At 37.7% G+C, this 17586-nt stretch overlaps 1 protein-coding gene across 1 annotated transcript in view; it reads right to left on the reverse strand.

Annotated features, from left to right (window-relative positions):
- adgra1b (adhesion G protein-coupled receptor A1b) overlaps positions 1–17586 on the reverse strand; it is a 204943-nt gene that overhangs the window by 148490 nt on the left and 38867 nt on the right. Inside the window, exons 3-7 of the mRNA XM_086164570.1 lie at positions 17002–17073; positions 15506–15577; positions 15187–15258; positions 14597–14760; positions 7670–7883 (exon numbers count right to left, since the gene is read on the reverse strand). Of these exons, the coding sequence (XP_086020696.1) occupies positions 7670–7883; positions 14597–14760; positions 15187–15258; positions 15506–15577; positions 17002–17073 (594 nt within the window). The remainder of the gene's footprint in view (positions 1–7669; positions 7884–14596; positions 14761–15186; positions 15259–15505; positions 15578–17001; positions 17074–17586) is intronic.

Below are 17586 nucleotides of genomic sequence, written 5' to 3' on the forward strand. Positions count from 1 at the left end.
TCTCTGTGGAAGTCACTATTAAAAAACACTTAATTTCCATAGTTTAGCTGACGTGTATAATGTTTTTCGTCAACAACTATAACGTGTTTCTTGTAATCATAAAACGACTGCGTGAGGCACGCAGTGACGGTGCCTCCTGGTCGGGGGCAGCAATGATCCCATGGATCCTTCTTACTACTCGGCTACAGAATAACAGAATTAGCATAGCAAGCTACAATAAACAGTTAGCAAGTCAAGTGCAGCCGTCCAGTTATTTTTTCCCGATCTCTTGGGGCTGTATAGCGAACAAACGGTGAGGGATGAATTTAAATTTCCTGGGCAGAGTCACAACTTTTTGCCCCAGAAGGATCTCATTCAAATTGTTCCTGAGGTGAGAAAGTTGCTCCGGCCGGTGGTCACCGCTCCGGCTACGACAGCATCGGCGGAGCGCTCATTCTCGACGCCGAAAAGACTCAAAACATACAGTCGGAACAAGACTGATCGAGGACGACTGTTTTCAAAAGGTATTTCCATTGAGACAGAGAGACTTTTAAAACCGAAGAAAGATAAGGAAGACTTCTACAAGCAAGTTATCGATGCTTTTCTTCAGAAGGAGCGGCGCATGGACTTCATTTATAGTAAAGGTAAGAGATAATAAGTTGTTTTTTTTTTTAAAGGTGCTTTTTTTTCTATATCACAGTTTGTACATTTAAAGGATGCTGATATGATATTTTAAACCAAACACGGGAATTTCCGTTCTCTTCCCCGCACAGCCTCATTCACACCGCATACTCATTTAAATATTGCTAAATGCAACTTCAAAACAGTTTGCGTCTTTTTTGGCAGAATATAACGTGATAAACAGTGGCAAGTAGTCTGAATATAAGAGGTTTACTTGCAAAAGCTATATGCAAGAAACTATATATATATATATATGTATAAGATTAAACTTTATTTTTTCCCATAGGGCAGTGGTCCCCAAACTACGGCCCACTGCCGCATTTTTCCCGGCCCCCGAACAAAACCAGAGATGCATTGTGATTTTTATTTTAAATTCTGACCACGTAATCGTGACTTGTACATACAGAAAATGTAACCTTCTAATCCACACTTCTGCAGTGTGAAATCCTCCATCAAAAATAGAAAAAAAATCCTGGAAACACCCTTTTCAAATAACATGGAATAATGGTGAAAAGATTAGGTAAGAGAAAAATATATTCATAATGTAGAGTATATAACTTGGTAGGTGTTGGTATCAGTTGGGTTTCATAGCCTAGCTTGCTTTCTGGTTTTCACAATGTATTTGATATGAGAGTGCTGCAAATAAGAATAAGAATAAGAATAAGAATAAGAATAAGAATAAGAATAAGAATAAGAATAAGAACAACTTTATTCATCCCGAAGGAAATTGTAGAGTTTCAAGCAAAACACAACAACGATAAACAATAGCAGGAAAAAAAAACAAAAACAAACAAAAAAACAAAAACAAAAAAACAGTTGTGTCTACAAGAAAGTTAATGTTTTTATCTGTGCAAAACTTGTAAAGGGTTATTTAGTTATTATTGTTATTATTTATTTCATAAATATTGTTATTTATTTAATTAATAATGGTCTATTTATTTTCTGATTTTTTTTTTTAAGAAAGGGTTAATTTTTTGGTTATGTGTGGCTTTCTGAAAAAAAAAAAAAAAAAAAAAGTTTACGTTTAGACACCGTCAGAGAAGGGAAAAGTTATTTGGCCCTCGCAGGAAAAAGTTTGGGGAAATTCCTTAGTTACAGCATTGTCAAATAAAAAAAAAAAAGGGAAATAAATATGAATATAAATATAAATCGAAAGAGAGAAAACAGAAAAACATCCAGGAATAATTAGACAGCAGATAAATAAACAAAAACAGCTACAACATCAGAGATAGCGACGGACAACATCAAGGAAGAGTGAAGAAAATACAACCAGAGAGTAAACGTGATTTACGTTGAATCGAAAGAAATTAATTCCGTATTGAGACGTAGCACTGAGTACAGGGAAAAAAAAAAAAAAAAAGGAAATCGCTGGAAAAAGCGGAAACCGAGGAACATTTCTACCCTTTTCCGGCGCAATTTCCAAACCGAGCTCTTCATTTTGTAGAAGATTACCCCGATTAAAAATGGAGAGGATTACGGAAGATACATTCACAGTGTCTGCCTGTGTTAGCTACAGGGCTCGAAAATGTTTGATTTATGAAACATGAATCACAGGCTGGTCCCACTGCTGTTTGGCCTGACACCATAACTCAGCAGGAGTCTGGCCCACATTGCAGAACCTTCAAGCCCAGTGGGGTCTTTTTCTTTTCTTTTTTTTTTGTGCTGTTGCTCACTGTGAGCAATCTAAAAGGACAGCTACAGCTTGGCCACCTGGTGGTTCTGGCAAATGCCATATGGGGCCTGTTGGTCAACTTAGAGGCTACCACCACTAGCGAAACAAAACAAAACAAACAAACAAAAAAAAAAAAAACGGCAGACAGTAACCCACTCGATGTTGTGATGTTGCACATCTGATTCGGGTTGCACGGCTTTGCCAACAAGGCTACCGTGGCGCTAAAAAAAAACATCGGTAATTGAGAAATTCAGGATCGTCGTCGTTTTTTTTTTTTTAATGCTTTTCTCAGTTTTGGACTCGAAAGCGGTTTTCAAATCTGCTGTCTGGCTTAAATTACGATTTATGTTATTGGCTTTGGCTCCGGCTGCAGCCTAATTAGATACAATATCAATAAGGAGCAGATACCCAATGGCACTTTCTTGTGAAATGTAGAATTACTGTCCTGTTGCGCTGTTATCTCGAGAAGAAGCAATATCCGTGTCCAAATAAAAACTGTGAGTAGAGTGCAGCAGATTTTGATTGAGTATCCCTTTATTGATTTTTTTTTTTTTTTGGATGAGAAAAGCTGAAGTTTAGCTTTCCAAAATATATAAAAAAAGGGGAAAACGTTATTCATCTTATTTAACTTTGAATATTTATTTTCTTAATTTTTGAAATTATTTAAAAATATAATTAATTAAAAAAAAAAACTATATATATGTCTCAGAAGGACCTTGAGCAATATTTAAATTTCCATAGTTAGTATTTAAAAGGTTGATCGCGTGGATTGTAATTGTTAAATTGCAGATTAGTTCATTTCCTATTTGGTAACAAGTTAGTTGGTTAGTGCCCGACTAGTTCATGTGTGTGCGTATTTGGTCCGACTTATCTTCAATCTTATCATTCCACCCGTATTGCAAAAATAAAACCTGAGCAATACAAAATGACACACCATAAATAACCTGACAGCAAATCTGTGCGAGTCTGTTAATTTTGTCCGGTTCAGCAAAAGAGCAGATCCTGTTTTGGCTATTTTACACTCATCCTGAATAACCAGAAATGATTGGAAGGAAATAGAGACACACAGAAAAAAAAAAAAAAAAAAAAACAAACATGGCGGTTTCACCTTCAAAGAGGTCACTCGACTGAGGCTTTGGCATCTGGACTCGCATTGTTACGACAAATTCGGATGCCAGCTCTACGGCGCGCGCTAAATCCTGTGCAGTCTGTCTTTTTCTTTTTTTTTATTTTCGCCCGTCTGACGTCATTCATACAAGGTGAAAACATCTAAAGATGAAATCGCTCTTTTTCCACTGTTGCCGAACAAGTATTGATAATTTCTTCTGAGATTTTAAGTGTGTGTTTTAGCTTTTTTTCTTTTTTTTTTTCTTTGTTTGACGATCCAGTCGAGTCACGCGAACACACACACACACACACACACACACACATGCACGGACACACGCACTGCCGTCTGTCAACACCGCAATTTAAGACACGGCACAGTACGAAGGGCGAGGTTCAGACTAAGCACAGCAGACTGTTTTTGTTGGACTCGGCTCTGTTTACACTCATCAGGTACGAAAACGATTTCTGCTCCTAGCGGGTTTTCTGCAGAAGGGAGACATTTTTAGGTGCCAAGATAAACATGACCTGCATGGGTTCCACTTGGGGGAGAAAATTGCATTATTTGTGTAGACAAGAAGGGAGAAGCGGATAATTGCAAGCAGGGCCCCTCATTAGAGAAGGAGCAATGAGAACTCCCGTGGCAGGGTTGGAAAAGTAAAGTTGTCGCTCTGGATAAGTCATTATAGAGCGGTAGAAGAGATGGGGTGGGTACAGTTTAGGCTAAATAAAAGCCTCCTCCCCTACAGCAACCAGAGGGTCGGCGGTTTACCAAGTCCCCCGACAATTAATGGTAGAGGCATCGGTCATCTAATGGACTTCGGTGTTTGTGTCAATATTATTTCTAACCCAGTTGTTCATGTGTAACCCGACTGTTTGAACTCCTTTAAAATGATCACAAACCATCGAAAGTCTTTTAGAAGCTCACAGTAGGTGTGTCATTCATGCTCCTTTCAGACACTGAACAAAAATGCGTTCAACTATCGACGATGGTATCTATCGTTACGTACGAAACATGGAAAACGTGCCGGCTGGCTATTTTGGATTTTGTCTGCACATTCATGTGGAAGAGGTTTTGCAATCATACAAACATATAAGAAAAATAAAAGCCCATGTGGATGCCAATCATTGATGGGCATTATTAAATATAATAATATTACAGTATTATTAAATATTAAATGTAAAACTATAAATATAAAATAATTAAATATATCCATTAGGAACAGTCTTTTTTAATCAAGTATACTGATTAAAAGTATAAAGGGCATTGTATATATAGATAGATAGATAGATAGATAGATAGATAGATAGATAGATAGATAGATAGATAGATAGATAGATAGATAGATAGATAGATAGATCGATAGATCGATAGATAGATAGATAGATAGATAGATAGATCGATAGATCGATAGATTTATATATATACTGCTCAAAAAAATAAAGGGAACACTTGAACAACACAATGTAACTCCAAGTCAATCACACTTGTGTGAAATCATAGTGTCCACTCAGGAAGCAACACAGATTCATTTTGACTTGTTTTAAGGACATTACATCAAAGTTGGATCAGCCTGGAGTTTGTTTTTACACTTTAATTTTGAGTGTGATTCCTAATCCAGACCTCCATGGGTTGATACAATTGATTTCCATTGATCATTTTGGTGTGATTTTGTTGTCAGCACATTCAACTGTGTAAAGAGCAAAGTATTTCATAAGAATATTTCATTCATTTAGATCTCGGATGTGTTTTTTAAGTGTTCCCTTTATTTTTTTGAGCAGTGTATATATGTGCGTGCGTATATATACATATATATACACACACACATTTTTGCATATTATATTTGTATATAGATATATACAATTACATGTATATAATATATATGTTATAATAAATTATTATTATTATTATTATTATTATTATGATTCTATTGTTGTTGTTATTATATTATATGTGATACATTATATATCAGATATTATATATAAAGGAGGAAACACTATGTAAATCCAAGTCAGTCCAGATTGTGTGAAATAAATGATTCATTTTGTTTAAAGGACATTATATCAAAGTTGGATCAGCCTGTCTTTTGTTTTTCCGCTTTTATTTTGAGTGTGACTCCAAATCCAGACCTCCGTGTGTTCATACATTTGATTTCTATTGATCATTTTTGTGTGATTTTACTGTCAGCACATTCAACTATGAAAAGAACAAAGTATTTTATAAGAACATTGCATTCATTTCGATCTATGATGTGTTATTTTAGTGATCCCTTTATTTTTTAAGCAGTGCATGTTCTCTCCATTGGTTGAATATATCGGATATTTTATTTATGAAGTATTTATTTATTAGTCGCTGGTATGCGTTGTCATTGCGTAATATTTCACCCGCGCACGTTTTGACGAAAATATATGTTACCCACGACTCTAATGGATTTTTCCGCCGTTGCAGGCTGACTCAACAAGCCGTAAACAAAGTATTGACGTGTTTAGATATGAAGCACGTATAGAGTGAATCAGCATTCATCCCGTTCTATTTGATTTAATATCCGTGACCTGAATTACCCAAATATTACTGTGGCAAAATGTGAAAGACGCTTATTGTTACTCGCATGTTTCGTACGTGGGAACGTTTTACGAGAAATAACGGAGTGAAACTTAACAATCAGTGTGATGTTTTGACAGCGGATTGCATGTATAAATAATATATCATACATAAATAAAATTAGTAAAAATGCAACAAAATTTAAATAAAAAATGGTGCGCATTGTCGTATGAACTGATTTTAAATGACATTTTCACACTAGGAAAGCCACTGTGGTCATTAAGTAAAAGTAAATGTATATATTGATTATTTTGGCATTTGTAAATGCTACATATACTCAGAAACTAATTGGGAAAGTGGCTGATATTCTTATAAATAAGCTACACATCAAGAGGTCCTCCGGTGATCCACGGGAAACTTCGCCCCGTCAGCGTTCCATCGATATTCATATTTCGGAGGGAAAATCGTGCGTCGGTTACACTGACCATCGGCGATGTTCTTTTATGCATCTGTCGCCACGGGATTACATCAAATGCATTCATTACAGCGTAAGACACATATCCATAGGCGCTGAAAACAAACACAGGAAGAGGAGCTTTCTAGGTCTACTCCATCACCGCAATTACGATTCAGCATCTGTTTCTCCTAGAGCGTTCTCCGTCCGAGCTCCGGCGGCGCCGAGGGATAAGTCGAACCTTCGAGCTCTAAAGATGAGCCGCAGATTTGCTCCGAGGTGCTGGGAAGCTGCCAAACCAATTCTGGCCTGTCCTTTCAGATCCTTATCAAGGGCACCAATAACAAAAGGTAAATTTCAGGCGCTTGTGAAAGGCACAACTGGGTGCGTGAGTGTATTTAACACCTGTATGTGTGTGTGTGTGTGTGTGTGTGTGTGAGTGACATATTTGAATTGGATTTTTTTTTTTTTTTAATCTTATAGTCATGTGTGTCTGGGTTGTGAGGACAATTTTATGGGGAAATGTATGGTTGGTTATTCAGTAATAAATGAAGATTTGTCAGGTCAGCAACCTTTAACGGTCAAACTAGCCATTTGGACCCGTTTGTCCACGGCAAAGAAGACACCGGAGCCACACAACCATTTTGAAATTTAAAAATTTAAAATTTAAAATTTAAAATTTAAAATTTAAAATTTAAAATTTTAATGAACATGCCATCATTATCATTATCTATTTTTTTGGCCTTTTTTTTGCAAATGTAGGAATTTTACTGTACAAGGAAAAACATTTCTCCAGCGCACGTGGCAATAAATGCTTTGAATAAAAAGTAAAATGTGTCGCATTTTGAAGAGCTGCAGAAAAACTGCATTACTGAATGCAACAATGCATTTTGAACTCCGAAAAAGTTAAATTTTAATCAAAATACTAATATGGCATGTGCCGTCGTTTATTAAAAGCGACAAAAATATCTGAACACGATTCATTACACCTAACAAGATGGCCATTATTTTCAAATTTAAAATTACATTCAAAAAAAGAATAAACTAAAATAGAGCACATTTTAATGAAATACTATTTTATATTAACACTATTAATAGTAATAAATATTAATAAATTATTGATAAATATTATTGATGGTAATTGGAATGTAATATTAAAATATTATTAAAAAAGCCACGGGGTGCCGCGGGTTGCAGACCACCACCACAAACCGAATTTTTACTTTCTCGATCGTACCTGGTTAGCAAGCAACAGTCGTGAAGCAAGGTCTCTTCCACATAGACGCCCCAGTCCTCGTGCGTGGTGACAACGCGACCGTTGTGGCGCCAGCGCAGCTCAACCGAAGGGTCCAGGTAGGTGGCCGTGCACTGGAGGGGAAGCCGGTCTCCCTGGAAAACCAGCTGCCTCTGGGAGGGGATCAACTGGAACAGGGGCATTTCCAGAGATCCATCTGGGGAAATGAGGAGAGGATAAAACAGGAAGGTCAGCTTGTAAACCTCCCCAACCCCCTCTTTTTTTTTTTTTTTTTGTGTCAGGTAGAGGGACTGAGTGAGAGGTCATTCGGCCATCCTTGAGAAAAAAAAAAAAAGAAAAATGAAGCCCTTCGGAGGTGAGTGTTTGTCTTGCCCGCGGTGTTAACCTCTTCAAACTCGGCATTACACGTCGGAAGCGTAATCAAATCGGACTCGTGCCGACCCACGGACGCCGCTCTCGCATCGGAGCGTATGCACGCGCTCAGATTGTCAAGGTCACGCTCCTCCCACTCGTCGTTCCCACATCTCACCGCCGTTGTCGAATGAGATGAACGGCGGCTGATAAAAGAGAAGAGCCTTGAGCGCTCCCCTGGACTCTCCTTGACTCCTCGCATCTTCACAATGGGGCCCTGCCGCCGTACCCGCGATTGGATTACTTACCTTGCAGCCGCCTGAATTCGCCAGCCTTTTTTTTTTGCCGGAGAATAAGGCTACGATAAGGACGAGATTAGAAGACAGGAGGCAGCGTTTAGTCCAAAAGCTGAGCGGTAGAATACGGGAGGTGGAGGCGAAGATCCCTAAGATCTTCGATCACGCCGTAGATATTTGGCGAATAAGTCGGCGCTTCCGATCAAAACGAAACCGGCGCGGTGTCGCCCGCTATGTTGACCGTTGACCGGTTATTTTTATGCTCCAAGATTATCCACGGTGTTTGCCGGTTTTGCTACATTGAGAATCGAGAGCGAGTTCAAAAACAACAAAAAAAAAAAAAACAGACTTTTCTTCCGAAATGCTCCCGATACAAACATAAACAAGCGTAATTGTTTATGTTTGTCGTAATTATCCCGATCAACCCGAGACGAAGCAACCCTGTTGAGCCGCATTTTGTAATAACGGTGCATTTTGTAATAAAGGTCCAAAATGTGATAACTTTTTCATTTCATTTTGTAATAAAGCCACATTTTGTAATAAACTGCCGCATTTTGTAATAAACTGCCCCAATGCATTTTGTAATAGATTTTGCCGCACTATGTAATAAGTTATTACATTGTGAAAATTATTACAAAATGCACTTGCAACTTTTTTATTCTCTAGGAAATGTAATAACATGGTGCATTATGTGATAACAATTCTAAAGTATACTTTATTTGTTTAATTGTATTTTTATTTCTTTAAAGTATTCGTAAAAGCTAGGCCTATTATTAGTATCAGTGTATTAGCCTAGTAGCAGTACTTAGCAATTACTATCAGTACACTATTCAAAGGTTGCATTAACAGAAAATATTCTATAAATTCCATTTTATTACATTTCCCAGAGAATAAAAAAGTTGCAAGTGCATTTTGTAATAATTTTCACAATTTAATAACTTATTACATAGTGCGGCAAAATCTATTACAAAATGCATTAGGGCAGTTTATTACAAAATGCGGCAGTTTATTACAAAATGTGGCTTTATTACAAAATGAAAGGGAAAAAGTTATTACATTTTGGACATTTATTACAAAATGCACTGTTATTACAAAATGCGGCTCAACAGACCCTCTGATATGCCAGTTGAAAGACGGTCCGTGCGATTTTTTTTTTTCTCCATAAATCGGTTTTTGAAGAAAAAAACCCAGCAAGGATCAACTCGGCGTGATCCGCCGAGCGACCAAAATTAACACAGTCTTTCAAAGAGTCGGGCTTTCACATCTATAAGCCTTTAACACATGAAAAAAGCGGCGACGTATACGAGTAACTCGAGCGGAGGCTTACAATCAACCGTAATCGGAAGCCCCCTGCTTATTAAACGACGAACCCCGTCGCTAATATTGCAATTTTTTTTCCTACGATGGCATCTCGGTGTTATGACCGAGAGGTTTTCGCTCATGATTTCCATCAGCGACAGTGGCTGAGGCTTTGTTATCTCCCGCGGGCGACACACAGCAGAAACAGCAGGGGGGCCGTTGACTGTTGACTTGGCCGATGCTGATATTGTTGAAACGAGGCTTTGAGCCAAGGATCAGAATACGGCCCGCTTGTATTTGCCTGCCGGACACTGTCGGAGCAAAACGCAATTAATGCTCTTATATGACGGTTCGTGCCGGCGTGCGGGAAGAGCGGAGAAAAAAAAAAGAGACAAAGACTGACACATAATGATGTGTTTGCCTGTTTGAGTTGGGTGTTGAGCCGCTTTGACTACGAGAAAATAGGACACGGCTACAAAACAGCTGAAAGGTTTCTCATGACTGACTCACTGAATGTTTTGAATATTAGTTAATAGGAAATATGTTCCGCGATAAACACGATATTACATCTCATATCGGCGAGGGAAGCCATTATGACCAAGAGAATGAAGCTAATTTAATCATGTTTTGAGAAAAAGTTAATCTTTTCATCTTTTAGTTTTTTTTTTAGTTGTGATAATCTTTTTTTTTTTTTTTTTCAGTAAATATCTCTCCATTTTATTGCTTAGCACAAAAGACAAAAAAAAAAAAAAAATCTAATTTAAGAAACAAAAAAATGCATGTCTATTTAATCCACATGTAGTCTTTAGACTAGCACTGCTTGGATTTGAAGATTTGGTAGACTTCAATGCTTCCCCATTACACAAATTACTAATAAGGTATATAGATATATGTATTTATGTATGTATGTATGTGTTAATAATAATAATGATAATAATAATAATACACAAATTAATTACAAAAGTCAGCAATTGGAACTATGTTGGGCAAAAAAAAAAAAGTTAGATAAAAAGGAAAACCAACGTTCATTAACATTTGGGTACTTGGCATAGTGACAGAGACTGATTTTACGGACCAATTTTATCTTAAGTTTAACTTTTTTGTTGACTTGGACTTTAACTGTTTATCATAAAGTCAGCAGCAATTCATCCAACAAAATAAACCTAGAGCAGCCTCATTTTTTAAATTTTATATCAAACTTAATAATAAAAAATAAAAATAAATATCTTACAGCTCATCTTAGTACATTGAATCACTTTAGCTGCTTCTGTATACTTTGTATATAATTTTCATTTTTCAATTTCAATTTATTTTTTTTCTTTCTAAAATCCTTGTAATGATTTGGGTGCTGAAAAGCTTATTTTGCTTTGGTTTGTATTTATAATATATAAAAAAAAAAAAAATGGTACAACAAAATGGGATGGGACAAACAACAAAAGACACCGACAATCTAAAAGCGGTGCTTTTATATCTATTTAAGAATCACATTCCCTGCAGTCATTATTCCCGGCTTAAAGCACGCGATTTCAAAAGCGTGCTGGGACTGAAATAAAAATGTGAACGGTTACGATAAATTTCATTTTCACGATAGCCGTTTTCCTAAAAGATGCAAGCCTTGCACATAGAATTAAACATGATAACATGATGCCCATAAAAAGGGCGGTTGCAGCGATGTGTCATCATGCAGCGTACTCTAGTCCTGAGACTTGTACTGCACGGTGTAACATAAAATGTAACGCTAGGCGTCAATGAACCCAAAACCGTATCCAGAGGAGCCAAACAGATGCCTGCCCCTGACCTCCGCGCAGGAAGCACCTGATCTTTGCAGGAAACTGCAAGCATTCTGCCGTTCCCCCTAATTTGTAAGCAGGGAGCCGAAGGTATACCGGCGGAGGGAATAGAGCACGTTGTTGGAATGTATAGAGCGCACATCTGCTCCCCATCATGCTGGAGACATTTTTTGGAGGAAACACAAATCTTCTATGTCTTTGCAAAAAAAAAAAAAAAAAAATCTCTGTGGAGAATTATTGATTTTTTTTTTTTTTTCCTCCCAAAAAATGTGAAGCCGCTCATTTTTCTTAATAATGAGAATACTGCATCCGGCACCGAGCAATATCCCAACCGGCGTGGGTTTAACAAGGTGTTGGCACACCCCTACAATGCCACCCCCCACCCCTTATAAAAGTGTGAGGCTAAATGAAAATGACAATGACATTAAAAAAAAAAAAAAAAAAAACGGTTATTACAACTTCACACTCTTCCCCCGATGGAAAATTGCTTGCGGTGAATGAGTTGTATTGTGAGAAGGAGTTGTGCTGTGGAGAGGTGGATGAATCCAAGCTGGTGAGAGCAGGAAGACCAGAATGTTATCATTGTAATCCCATAATGGATGCTTCAGGGCCTGAATGGAGTTCTCCTCTTCCTGCCACTGGATTCCACTCATGGCTTTTTGCAGTCTACGGACTGCATAGAATTACCCCGTAATTGCCCGGGATTGTTCTGTATAAATTAAAAACACATACAATTAGGATTATATCGAATAACTCCAGGATGTCTGGTGTGCGGTGCAGACGTCTCTCGGCGTGTGTCATCCGTCGCCGCGAGAAAACACCGAAAAACGTACATATTTTGCCGGTTTTCTGCACGTTTCGCGTCGTGGATCTTCATATAACGCCCCTCCCTTCATGCACGCACACACACACACACATGCACGCACGTGCATAAACGCACACAACCACCGCTAACCAGTGATTTTCTCATTCCAGAGCAATATCCCCTGTGCGAACCAGATGTAAGAAGGAGAGGAGAATGATTCCATCATATGAGATACAATTCCCCTGTGGACCGTCGCAGGGAGCGGGGAGATAGAGAAACGGAGGGAGTGGGGGAGGAAAGGAGCGATTGCCTGTCTGTTACCAGACTTTTAGAAATAAAAAAAAATTTAAGAAATAAAAAAAAAAAAAAAAAAAAAGTCTGGGATCCCTTTTGACTGGAAAGGCCATTTTGCTCCGCTTGAAAACTCGCTTTCATTTTTTCAAAGCCGAGAGAGCAACGGCGTACGTATCGAGCTTTCAGCTGCATGCTATTGCTGGATATTCGGATAATTTTTACTTACGATATCACGGCGATGGCTCTTTTTAAAATGGCACAACTGGAAGAAATGGTTTCTGTAGAATTATTGCAAAAATTGCAATAAATTTGCTCATTTCTCCTTGAAATGTTTGGAAACGACATAAAAAAAAACTAGGCGCGGTGGAAATGTTTTTAGCAAATAGCTGATGATGTTATCTCCAAGACAGTGACGTCACCTTTTTCACTTCAGATGAGATAAAGCTCATGGCGTTAAAATATGACATATATGCAGACAATAAAGAGACTTTAACCTTATGCTTATTAATCCAAGCAACAAAACTGCAGCGTTTAATTTCATTTCATTACAGGTATGCATCCTTTGGCAGCGATTCTGCTGCGACGGTATTTACACCTGGAGAATTATTGTCACCTAAAGCCCGTTCTTTTGAACCAATTTTGCAGCGCCATAGTGGATTGGAAACACACACCCGATGAGCTTTTCTTTTTTTCTTTTTTTTAAAAATGATGTAAAAGCAGCGGTAATTGATAATGTATGATAATATATTCATACTGATCCACTGCTGCCTTCACATATTAAAAAGGAGCCACAAGTAGCACTTAGTATTTCGAGGAATTTCTACCCCTTACTTTTTTCTATTTTGCTTCTATATTTATTTGTGCGTGTGCAAAAAAACAAAAAACTTGCATGAAAATCTGGCATTTTAAGTTCGAATCGGGTTGATTTGTATTAGATCCATTTAATCATATTCTAATGCAAGCCATATCAGCTTGCGATCTTATCAAACCGCTAATGCATCGGCTTATATGTCTATTTCTAGCGAACAAGTGGCTAAATTTACTAAAAACAATTAACATGGGAAAGATAGAAATTAAAGTGTCAATCACGTGCAAGGCATTTCTCATTCGTATATACTGTACAGTCAGTACAGTATATATATACTGTACATGTTTTCTTTCTTTTAATATCTATTTATCTGTCTACACACATTTCTATATCTATCTATCCATTAAGAATCATAAACAAGTGGTGGCAAATATTTTTAGGAAAATCCCACAAATTAGAAAATAAGTTGGATTTTTGGGGTGTTTTTTATATGATATTAAATATATTTTTTTAAATAAATATCCAAGACCCTTTTCCGTCTTTTCTTCCACCAGTATCTATAGCAGTCCTTTTAAATCAACAAATTTATTAACTCAAAGTAAAACTATCAAAGTGTGTGCCAACAGTTTTAAAACAAAAAAAAAACTTTAGCCAGATGGACACAAAACAAAATTTGAAATATTATTATCGTTCAATATGTCTTCATTCCATCATCACAAGCATATATATGCTTATATATGCATATATGTATGAAATTAACCATATATATGTATATGATTTTATGACCAGACATGGTTTTAAGTTCCTTATCTTCGGTAATGCAATTAAAAAAACAAAAATTACTTTTTCATTATATTATAATATTTTGAGATAGGACTTTTGAGTTTTCTTAAGATGTAAGCCATAATCAGCAATATTAAAATAATAAAAGGTTTGCAATATTTCAGTTGATTAGTAATGAATCCAGAATGTATCATATTTTTGTTTTGTTATTGCATTACAGAAGACAAAGAACTTTATCAGAATATTCTAATTGTCTGAGACAGTCCTGCATATGTATACACACACATATATAGAGATATATTATCATCAATTTTTAAGATAAGATAAACTTTTTTTGTTTTTATTAAAAGAAAATGACACGTTGAGTATGCATAACTTGTTTTCTCCACTTAGAGTTAATATTTCTCGTCCCTTAACTCCCATTCACTGTTGTCGTAACATCATTATCGGTTTTCAGAGTTAGTAATTATTGCTTATTCTCACCGCATTTGAGCTGCTGTTCGCGTAGGTTGCGAAACTCCAGGCCATGGAGGTGCGTGGGAAACATGCACGCCGTGTCGTTCCCGATTCTAACCGAGTTGCTTCGAGCCCAGAGGAGCAGCCACCTCAGCTGACAGTCGCAGAACAACGTCTCCGTGCTGAAATGCCTGGTGGGGACGGGAGAAAAAACCAAAACGAAACAAAAAAATCCAATTTGCACATGTGTGTTAATACATTTTCTTTACAATCCATCCGTTCGGATACAAGTTGTTAATAACATTTCCGGTAGTTTTATTTGAGCCACAGTCATATAAGTTGTAGGCGCTGAATGTGTTGACTCACCGGCTCCTGCGTTAATGATTAATGTTATGAATTAAGAATAAGAATAAGAACAACTTTATTTATCCCGAAGGAGATTATTGTGCCGGAGTTTCAAGTAAAACATAACAATAATTAGTAATAATAAATTATACCTGCGATCAGCAAGTGAACATTTCCTCATTGGAAACGACCCCCGACATCTTTCCATTTACACCTTTCAAAGATTCACTGTGTGTGTGTGTGTGTGTGTGTGTGTGTGTGTGTTGCCTTACAGCACTCTTAGTGCAACAAGATGCGTGAACAGTCCAACAGTCAGAGTGGAGAAGATGTTTCCTGATAGATTTCTGCAGCAAAAAGAGCAAAAAAAAGAATAAATAAACGTCCGCACCCACACACACACACACACACACACACACACACACACACACACATACAAATTAAATCCAGGAATCCACCTCATAGCCACTCAGAAGACACGTTATTGCGTTTGCTTCTACATTTCTGCAGCTGCAACATCGTGTTCCCCACAGACACGTTGCAAATTGAGCATAAAGAAATGAAACGCGTGTTTTCAATTAAGGGATTACCCACAATTTGGAGAGGTTGCCCAGATCGAGGAACATTTCCGAGGAGAGGCAACCGATCCTGTTGTTGGACAGGTCCCTGCGAAGATAACCAAAGATGACGGAGACGCTCCACGTTATTACTGACAGCATCCTTAAAAAAAAAAACAAAAATAACCAGCCGCGTCAATGAGCCAAAGCGGCGTTCATTCATTCACTCTCCTTCCGCCGGCTTGCATCCTGACCTTTAGTAACCTTTTTACCTCTTGCATAAGCACCGCTTGCACACACACACACACACACACATGCGCAAAATGCAAAGGGTTACGCGAATGGCTGAGCACTGTCGCGTCCATGGCTCCATGCCCCTGCGCTCTATAATTAAAGACCTGCTTTGCTGGAGCAGCTGTGGGAAAATAAGCAGAGCACTCATGTAATCACCAGTTGGGGAGCACTTAAATTAGCACTCTGCCGCTCCACAAGCCTGGCGCACACGCGCCCCGAATCAGCGCGGCGGCTCGCTTGCTCGCTCGCTCGCTAGCTGGCTACTCGCATCTCTGCCAGCCCAGATCCCGCTAACTATCGGGCTGCAATCATGTCACTCACTCAGAAGCCTATATGTGGAAAAGCCAAGATGAAACTAATCGCAGAGTATAAAAGTTCACCGAAAAATAGTTGAAGATGTTTTTTTTTTTTTTTTTTTTTTTTTATTTTTTTTTTTTTGGGGTGGGGACCGAAGTCGTTACCTTTCAGTGTGTTTCGTAAACTGTCACGTTTTTTTTTTTTTTTTTTTGGATCATCCAAATAAGAATAAGAATAAGAACAACTTTATTTATCCCGAAGGAAATTGTTGTGCCGGAGTTTCAAGTAAAAACATAACAATAATAAATAATAGTAGGAAGGAGGGAGAATAAGAAATACAAATAAAAAATAATGAATTCGGATCCCGTCTGATTTACGGGCCGGGCTCTTTAAAATTCAATTAGTCTAATGTTTAACTTTTAGAAAGTTTAACAAAGTATGACATCATCCCTTTGCCCATGACTTCCATTATCTCATATCCTCTCCACGCAGGTTGTGTGGTCTGTTTTTTTTTTTTTTTTTGAAAATGTCACCAGCGGGTCACTGGCTCTAGATGTTAAAATGTGCACGGAGAAAATGACTAACAAATGTTATCCCTTTCCTTATCAATTAGCTCCTGCTGACGTGCCCTCTGGCATTACATGAAACTACTCTGAGCCTTGCAGCCTGACAGCAAGCTCTCAGCGGCGTCCATCTGTATTAAGGATATAAAAGGGCGGCGCGGCCTCAGTTTGTTCTGCCGAGACCTTGGAAGCTCGGCATCGCCCGAAATAGTAGTTGCTTCATTTCTGGTTCATTTAAACATTTCCTTTTTTTTTTTTTTTTTTTTTTTTTCTTTTCCCCCACTCTGTACTTTAAACACTCGTTCTCGTCTCGGAAGCCAGAAAAACGTTTTCCCCGCATCCACTGGAAAAGGCTATTACAGGACTCGGTCATACTTACAGCCTCCTCAGAGCATGCAGACCACGGAAGGCCCAGGGCTCCACTGTACTTATCAAATTATTCTTCAGATCCCTGGAGGAGACGGACAAAAAAAAAAAAGGGACGACCATTAGCCGAGTCGTTATTGGTCCACCTGTCCGGAGATAGATCTACGATTTAGCCAAAACATGAGAAGAAAATCTGAAGACATTCAAAGTAGACGATAAATCCAGACTTGATTATATTCATCTATATCAGACCTGGGCATTTTAAGGCCCGCGGGTCACATCTGGCCCGCCAAACTATTTTCTTTGAACATTTTAACAAGTATTTTCAATCAATATTGAATTTCAAAACGCCTTTTTTTTTTTTCTTTTCTTTAACTTTGTAGATGCATGATTACATACATTCATACGATCATTAAAGTATTTTCAATCAATATTGAATTTCAAAACGCCTTTTTTTTTCTTTTCTTTAACTTTGTAGATGCATGATTACATGCATTCATACGATCATTAGAGTATTTTCAATCAATATTGAATTTCAAAACGCCTTTTTTTTTCTTTTCTTTAACTTTGTAGATGCATGATTACATGCATTCATATG

Source organism: Fistularia commersonii, chromosome 2, assembly GCF_037954325.1.
Source record: "Fistularia commersonii isolate RoL2024-O1a breed Wild chromosome 2, RoL_Fcom_v1.0, whole genome shotgun sequence".
NCBI classification, from domain to species: Eukaryota; Metazoa; Chordata; class Actinopteri; order Syngnathiformes; family Fistulariidae; genus Fistularia; species Fistularia commersonii.